Here is an 8,115-nt window from a genome sequence, read left to right as displayed (position 1 = left end):
AGCAGAGCCCAGGCCTCTGGGTGTTTCAGCCCACTGCCCCGAAGCAGAAACTGAAAACTGCTCCTGACCCATTGTGTCACTCTCCCTCTGTGCCTTGGTTTCCTGTTTGGTCAGTTGGGGCCCAGAGGACCCCAAAGCTCCCTCCTCGCTCTGACACTCCACGGTCTGTGTTTTGGGGCCCTCGCAGCGGTGACAGCCTGGGCTCTCAGGACCCCGCCGACCCAGCATAGTCTGTGTTGGGTGTTCTAAGGGCCCTCGCGGCTCTGCTCTGCCCAAGCAGCTTTCTAAGGCCCCGTCCCCACCTCCAGACACCCCGGGGTACATGCAGACACCCCCTTTGCATGACCATTGTCCATTTCTTTTCTTTAGCTTTAATATCCATGTGGGGGGGTGTCCCTACAGGAGGTGGGGCTCCAGATGTGCCCCCCTACTAAAGGGCTAAAACTGGAAGGAGTGAAAGGGGGGAGGAGGCATCCTGGGCAGCATCCCCTGGAGTCAGGGCCCAGAGGAGGGCCTGCCCCCACTGGTCCGAGGGCCCGTCCAGGTGTCTGGCAGCTGTCACTTCTCCAGGTTGGCTCTTCTCTGCTGCAGCTTCCTTTCCAGTTCCTCAGTAATATCTGCTCAAAGGACGGTACAGTTGACTTTGTTCCCTTCCCCTCTCCTCCTCCCCATCTCTTCTCTTCCCCTCCCCCCCTTTGGCTCCTCCCACCCCGTGCCCTGCCCCTCACCTGTGGAGATAGACAGGCCAAAAGGAACCTTGGGCTGGGAAGAGCCGGGGGCAGCTTTCCTGGGCCCACAGAGGCCTCTGGGCTCTGGGAAGGACAGGGAGAGGCAGTTGAGGGTTCTGTGGGCTCAGCGTACTGGGGGTCACACGTGAGGGGGACGGAGCCCTACCTGTCTTGGTCTTGTTGGGCACGGGGGGCACTCTGGGCAGTGGCTTCCCTGGTTTCTTGGCCTTAGGGGCAGCTAGCAGGCGTTGGGGCAGTGCTGGGGGGGAGGGAGAACAGAGGTCATCATGTTATTTAGCACAAGAACAGACCTTGCAGACTCCTGAGGGGGACAGATGGGGAAACTGAGGCTGGAGAGGGGAAGGGGTCTTGCCAGGGTCTCCATGGCAGTGAGCTGCCAAGCTGGGATTCCAGGCTGTGTCCCTTGACTCGGCATTCAGGGCTTTTTCAATTGTACCATCCGACCAGCTCTATAATAACTGGTGATATCAGTGATTAAACCTCACAAGCCTGGGGCTTCCATCGTGACAGAGAGGAGGAAGTCCAATTGTCCCCAATTTCTAGGCCGAGAGCAGAGGTGGCTCCTCAGGGCTCGTGGACATCCAGCAGCTTTGGAAGGTCAGAGGCAGCAGAAGAGGACAGGGAGGGGGGAGGAGAGATAGCCCTGGTCCCCTACCCTTTTCCTTGTCCCCTCCCTCAGCCCTGCCCAGGATAGTTCCTTCTCACCAGGAGCCTTCAGGCGGCAGAGCTGGGCCATTTCTGTGGGAGGATGCAGGATGGCCAGGACCGTGGAATGGAGGGAGAGGTCACAATTAGCTGAGGTCTCCCCACAGTTGGCCCTTTCCCTGCCCCCCCCCCAGCCCGCTGCTCAGGGGCCCTTACCATCTTCATTCACATATTGGGTGGTGGGCTCATCACTGATAGGGATAATGTAGTTCTCATCCTGAGCAGGCACGGGTGGCAGAGGTGTGGGCAACCAGGGGGGCTTTCCTGGGCCAGGCAGCTGCTGGATCTGTTGAGCTTCTCCTCCAGAGAGAGAAGGACCCAGAGGATGAGATGTACCTAAGGTGAGGGAAGGGGCAACTGCCTTTTTTAGACACATGTAGAAAAATCTCAGAATGGTCCAGGCTAGAAGGGCCCATAGAAATCACCTCACTTACAGAGAAGGAAACAGACCCCCTAGAGAAAATGGCTAGTGTCAGGGCGAAGAATTGAATGCAGGACTAGAACCTTGGATTCCAACAGGTTTTTTCTACTACTCCACACTCCCACGAATCTTTCTGTGTGTGCCTATGTTCATGTGTGTATTCATGTGTAAGCACCTGTGTATCCTTGCATACCTAATCCTAGTTTACTATAATATCAGCTGCACGACATCCAAAGTTTTTTCTTCCCTCTGTAAAAGAGGTAAGACAAATTATTATCCCCCATTCTTGGTTGAGGAAATAGAGGCTCAGGAAAGGAAAGTTAAGTTACCCAGAGTCACAGCTCTTAAATTGAAGTTAAGACTTAAACCCAAGCCTAATTCCTATTCCAAGGTCTTTTCTGCTGTACTGAGCTGCCTGTTGACATACACTTATGTGTCTGTGTGCATGCACAAATGTATGTTCACATTTATAGGTAAGTATGTTATAGGGATGTGTAAAAAAGCAGCTCCCAGGTCTATGTGCTTCGAGATTTACAGAACACTTTTGTCAAAATTCTAGCAGACAGGTAGAGCCAAGTAGCACTCATTAGCTGTATTTTACTGAGGAGGAAACAATTTGCCCCTGGTCCCACCCAACTAATAAGGTGGGATTGGAACTCGGTTCTCCTGACTCCAAGAACAGCATTCAAGTATTTGGGGCTCTTAAATGCCTCTTTTCAAATCTTCCTCCAGCTGCCAGAAAGGTAACATCTCCCTCTTCTGAGCCTCTACCCCCAAAATGTGATTCTTATAGATGTCTTCTCATGTTGTGATTTCCACTGTAATTAAGTGTTCCTATTCCCCAGTGCCCTTCCCTACTCTTATTCCCAAGCTCAGCTTCTGGAGGGAGGGCTTATAGTTGGAAAGATTGTAACCCAAGGATGCCTCAGTAAGTGTGAACAAATGTATTTAAATGAAAGAATGAATGCTTGTATCCATGCATGTGTGTTAATGTCATGTGTGTTTTGTACATGGAATCATAAAAATTGGGGGCAAGAATAGCCCACAGAGGTCATTGTGTGCAACCTCTTCTTCTTACAGTAGCCCAGAGAGGGTCCAAGGTCCCACGGGAAGGAAGTGGCACAAGGCCCACCGAACTCTCACTTCCCTTTTGCTTCTACCACAGGGTAGTGTAAGAGAAGGGGGGGAGCGCTGATCCACACAGGGATCTCCTTGGGAAAGGGTTCCATTTAGGTACAGGTCTTTGGCTCTGTGAAGACCTGGACTCTGGTCCCCCTTCTGATTTCATGGGCTTTCTTTTACCCACTTGGAAAGTGGAGATAATAGCCCCGGCTGTGGGCTGGGTCATTGTAGGAGTCAAATGAGACAAAGTTTGGGAAAGTGTATTGGAAAGTGCAAATGCTGGAGAGGCAAATGACAGTGACAGGAGGAGCCTGGCTGCCCATGTTCCCACCTTTTGCAGGGGGAAGGGAGGGAAAGGAGGGCTTCACCTGGCACCCAGGGGGCCGGAGGCTTGGGGACTGTCCATGTGTTCTCTCCGTTCTCCTGGTTGGCCTCCACAAAGCCTAGAATAGAGCAAGGGGCCGGGAGAGCCGAGAGGAAGAGCGGGAAGCCACGTCAGAGCCGCTCGCTGCACAGGAAGGGGCAGACATGTAGCTTTGGGATTCCCGAGAGGGCCCAGTCCCTGGAGCTGGGGAACCAAGACCTACCCAAGACCTTCTCATAGTCTTCGTCTGGGTAGAAGGGGACCAAAGCCCCCTTAGTGCTGGAGACAAAGTAGTTCACTACATCATGGAGAGAACAGCAGGAGACCTGGGAGAAGAGAGGGAGTCAGGGGCGGTAGCCCATCCTTCCAAGACCCTGGAGAAGACGCGACATCCCGAGAATTTCGCGGGGAAAGAACCTAAGCCCCGCCCTTGAGCGCGTAAGATGCTCCTGGCTCCGCCCCATCCGCAGCTAGGCCCCGCCCACAGGACATTCTCCGTTCGGTTAGCGTTTATCGACTCCGCCCTCCAGAGCCCCGCCTCCCGGTTCGGTTCTCGAGCCCTGCCCCCAGACGTGGCTCCCCGCTCACCGGCTCCTCCACGTCGATGACGTAGCCGAGGCTCTCGCGCTTCACCTTGTAGTGTCTCACCACCTCGGCCCTGCCAGAGAAGCAGCACGCGCCCCCGCCTCACTGAGCCTGCCCCCTCCATCCCTCCCTCCCCCTCCCGGGGGCGCCACGCCCTCCACCTCCGGCTCCGCCTCCCGTTCCCATTGACGACTTGTTTGAGGCTCGGCCACGCCCCCTGCCCCAACTTACCCATTGAGCGTCTGGAGGGTGGTGATGGAGAAGCCTCCCGAGCGGTCGCTCCCGGGCCGCAGAATCATGTTCCCGCAGTCCGGGTACTTCTCCAGGAGCAGCTGCGCCTCTACCCGGCTCACGTTCAGAAAGCAGCTTTTTGGGGTGGGGGGTGGGGAAAGTCAGTCACCTCCCCGCCCCACCCTCTGAATCCCCGTGCCACCTGAGGGACCCTAAGCAAGCCATTTAACAATAGCATAGCTAAGCGTTATAACATAAGGCTTTAAGATCTGCAAAGCACTTTGCACGTATTATTTCATTTGAAACTCACAATTCCGGGAAGGGGTGCTATTGTTATCCCCATTTTACAGACGAGAGCATTGAGGCAATTAAATGGTTTGCCAGGGTCACACAGCTAAGTGACCGAGGCTGGGCAGGAACCTGACTATGAAACGAGGTGGCCTCTGAGCTGCCAAGCAACTGCAACCAACCCCAGTCTCGGCACAGTAAACCCCATATCCCTAATTGTGAGCCCCGCGCCCAGCCCCAGGTCAGCGGTTACCCTAGCCCCTGGCTTCTCTGACACTCCCCTCCCCATAATCTTCAGGCCGGCTCCTACCCAGCTCTGCTCCTCTCCCCGCTCCCGAATCCACACGGGGGTTTTACACAGAGGGTTTTATTCCGCCTCACTCCCCACAGTCTTGATTCAAAAAATACAACCCCCTCGTGTTGCAGATGGGGAAAACTGTAGCTCCAAAGTGAAGGATCTGCCCAGCCCCCATAGAGTCAGTGCTAGAGCTGGCACAAGGGCTCTCAGCTCCCGGTTCTGGCTTGGCCCTCCCTCCTGCTGTTAGCCACATTCCCCTCCTTGTGGATTTAGCTTCTGGACAGGAGGGGCCCGGGGCCGATCAGGACTAAGTCCCCCCACCCGTAAAAGTCGTGCCCTTAACTCTGGCTTGCCTCTGACTTTCACTTCTCTTTGGTCCCCTAGCACCTTCAGCCTTGACCCTGGCTGCCTCCTGGGCAAGGAGGCTGAGCCCTGGGCAGGAGACTCACGAGGGTTTCTCCTGGGCCCGGCGATCCTTTTCCTTGGTCAGGGCCTCAGCCATCATGTATTTGTGTCCCGGCAGCAGGGTCAGGTTGGACGGGACCTTCAGCTGCAATTCAATTCAATGTGGGCTTACTGGGCTGCTCTCCCAGCTCCCCTTCCTCTAGCTGCCAGCCCCAGATAGATTTTGTCCTGGGATTGTCTTCTTGTGGGAGGCAGAGGAAGGGGCTGGAGCTGGGCCCTTCCAATCCTGGAAGAGAGGGAAAGGGGGCTACTGGAAGAGAAGGGTGGGGGGGAGTCTTACCTCTACTACTGTCATGATGAAACCCTTCCACATCTCCCGAGACTCCAGGCTGTCCACCTACAAAGAGGAACTAGGAGGGGGCTGGTGGCCAGGGGCTGTGTCCCCTTCCCAGTTCCAGCCCCAGGGAAGCCTTTACCTTGAATCTGATCTCCTGACCTTCCAATGACAGGCAGAAGTGAGTGCCGGGGTCCTTAGTGCAGCTGCCCTTTGGGGGCTCGTCTGTCAGTGCCAAAAAGTTGCTCAGGTCCACCTTCTCCACATACTGCAGGGAATGCCAGGAGCTTAATCCTCCCTTTCGGTGGGAGAAGGGGCTATATTTCTGGGGACCCACCCTGCTCCCAGAGCCACACTTTCTGAAACGCTCGATACTCCTGGATTAAATCACAGACTCAAAGAAAGGGAGGTTTATAATCATTTTACAAAAAGGGGAACTGAGACCCAAGCAAGGGATATATCAAAAGACACATTGCTACTAAGTGGAAGAGCTAGCACGAGACAAGGTCTAGTTTGGTCCAAACCTTGAATTTTTCCCACCAAGAGTTAGGAAAAGTCTTGCCTAAACCAGCTGTGAATAAATAGGAGATGGGTATGTAGAAGGAACCAGTGTGTGTTCGAAAAAAGTTTGGGATGTTTCATCCCTTCTTCCTTACCTGGGGTTCCCGGTTGCTGTTGTAGAGAAAGATAGTGAGACCCTGGAGGCCAGCCCAGAACTTTTTATAGTCCTGGGGAGGAAAGAGGTAGAGACAAACATGAGAAAAGAAGATAAGGGAGAAAGCCCCCTCTTGCTTCAGGTTGCCCCACTGGCCTCCTCTTGCTCTTGGCATCTTTATCCACTCACAGATGAGGAACCCTCTAGATTTTATATTGAAGTCATATGCGGGCTGGCAAATGCTAATGCCATGGGTTCTTTGATTTCCCAAGGGAACAGATTTGGAAGTCATGGCTCCAATAGATTATATGGAGACCATGCTAAAGGCACTGCTTCATTCAGTCTACAAAGTGTCATTATGGCTTCGTCAGTTAATATGTTAAGAACCATGTTAAGATCACAGATTTACCTAATCTCTGAGGCTCCAGAGTTAGACTACATTAAGCTCCGTGACCCTAAAAAGGTCCTCAGAACAGAGAATCTTCTAGGAGGAGTTCTAGGGATTACCTAGTTTAATTCCTATGTTTGCTAGAGGAAGAAAATAAGGCCCTGACAGGAAAAGGGTATGACAGTATAACAGGGAAGAACTGGGAAGTGGATTCAAAGGCTCCCAAGTCATAGAGTTTCCGATCTCCTCTCCTTAAACTTACATATTCTTATTTGTTATATGAGTATGCTAAGAGTCTACACACACACACACACACACACACACACACACAGCTCCCAAGGTCCTGGTATCCTTCCACCCTTTCTTAGTGCAGCAAACAGCTCGTGATTAGGAGAGCAGGGGTTCCTGTCATTAACAACTTCCCTTTTCTATCTGCAGAAAAGTTTGAGAGACAGAGACAGAGAGAAGGAGGGAAAAAGACAGAGAGAAAGAAAAGAGACAGAGGAGGGAAAGAGAGAGAAGGGAAAGGGAGAGAGAAGGAAAAGAGAGAAGAGGGAAAGAGAAAGGAGGGAAAGAGAAAAACAGGAAGGAAAGAGACAAAAATAGAAGGTACAAACAATAAAAGATGGAAAAAGAGGAGACAGGAGAGAATGAGAAACAGAGATAGGAGGGAAAGAGACAGACAAAGACAGCAAGGAAAGAGAGACAGGAGAAGGGAGAAATAGTGAAAGATGGAAAAAGAGACAAGGGAGGAGAGAGGAGAGAAAGAAAGAAAAAAGAATGAGAAATAGAAGGGAAAGATTCAGAAATAGGAGGGAGAAACAGAGGGAAGAGAAGAAAAAAGAGATAGGAGAAACAGTGAAAGGTGGAAAAAAAGAGAAGAGAAACAAAGAGAAGGAAGAGTCAGAGACCTACTCTCTTGGACAAGACTTTCCTGGCACCCCAGTCCATTGCTCTGGACCCGACTACATAGAGCTCCATTAACCCCATTATCCTGAATGGATCTGTCACAGCTTTTTAAAAGGGTTTTTAGAACAGAGAACGTCCTAGGAGGAATGCTAGAGATCCATTTAGTACAATCTCCTTGGTTGACAAAGAAACTAAGGCTGACACAGAAGGCTCACTCAGAGAATTAGTGACAGAACTGGGAACTGGATCCCAAAGCTCCTCACTCCCAACGCAGAGTTCCCAATCCTAGCCCTCTTGATGCCCATCCTGTTAACCTTACCCTGTCTTTTGGTCCCTTCTTCTCCAGGAAACCCTCATAGTAGTGAGAGGGGAGGGATGGCTTGGATTTTGGGACCCTGGGCAGTCCTGGGGCGGTGGCCATGACCGTGAGAAGGAAAGGGCCAGGGATCCCGGAGCCCAGGAGTCGGGCACACAACACAGACAACAGGAGCAGGAAGCAGAGGAACAGGTTCGAAAGGGAATTTCCTCTCCCTCTGCCCCGGGTGACCCAGGGCCCTCCCTTCCTCCCTCCCTTCCCAGAAGTGATTGGGTGTGGAATCACAGGTACTGGGGATCATTGGCAACTTTTCTGCTTCTCCTGCTCTGTGAACTAACAAAGGCT

The 8,115-nt window shown here is 52.5% G+C and overlaps 1 protein-coding gene across 2 annotated transcripts; it reads right to left on the bottom strand.

Annotated features, from left to right (window-relative positions):
• Positions 1-355: 355 nt before the first annotated feature.
• Positions 356-7,958, bottom strand: STAP2 (signal transducing adaptor family member 2). Of its 2 annotated transcripts, XM_051971912.1 has the most exons (14): positions 7,774-7,955; positions 6,159-6,230; positions 5,645-5,770; positions 5,509-5,565; positions 5,213-5,313; positions 4,178-4,312; positions 3,950-4,019; positions 3,585-3,687; positions 3,366-3,440; positions 1,611-1,790; positions 1,455-1,487; positions 895-987; positions 729-812; positions 356-617 (listed from the first exon to the last, which is right to left on the bottom strand). In XM_051971912.1, exons 1-14 carry the CDS (start codon positions 7,873-7,875, stop codon positions 559-561), a joined length of 1,290 nt encoding a protein of 429 aa, XP_051827872.1. In that variant the 5' UTR covers positions 7,876-7,955; the 3' UTR covers positions 356-558. The 2 variants fall into 2 exon arrangements, with proteins under 2 accessions (XP_051827872.1, XP_051827873.1); XM_051971913.1 differs by lacking the exon at positions 3,366-3,440 and having other exon boundaries at positions 7,774-7,958.
• Positions 7,959-8,115: the final 157 nt, after the last annotated feature.

The sequence above is a fragment of the Antechinus flavipes genome, chromosome 1, assembly GCF_016432865.1.
Source record: "Antechinus flavipes isolate AdamAnt ecotype Samford, QLD, Australia chromosome 1, AdamAnt_v2, whole genome shotgun sequence".
Taxonomy (NCBI): Eukaryota; Metazoa; Chordata; class Mammalia; order Dasyuromorphia; family Dasyuridae; genus Antechinus; species Antechinus flavipes.
The sequence above is the reverse complement of the archived record's forward strand: the minus strand, read 5'-3'. Positions and strand labels throughout refer to the sequence as shown.

Bases quoted from the DNA above. Each gene is read 5' to 3' on its own strand.
- STAP2 (XM_051971912.1), bottom strand. From the start codon at position 7,875: ATGGCCACCGCCCCAGGACTGCCCAGGGTCCCAAAATCCAAGCCATCC. The intron at 6,231-7,773 runs GTAAGGTTAACA...TTTCCTCCCCAG, and splicing joins AGAAGGGACCAAAAGACAGG to GACTATAAAAAGTTCTGGGC. The intron at 618-728 runs GTGAGGGGCAGG...TCCTTTGAGCAG, and splicing joins TGGCCTGTCTATCTCCACAG to ATATTACTGAGGAACTGGAA.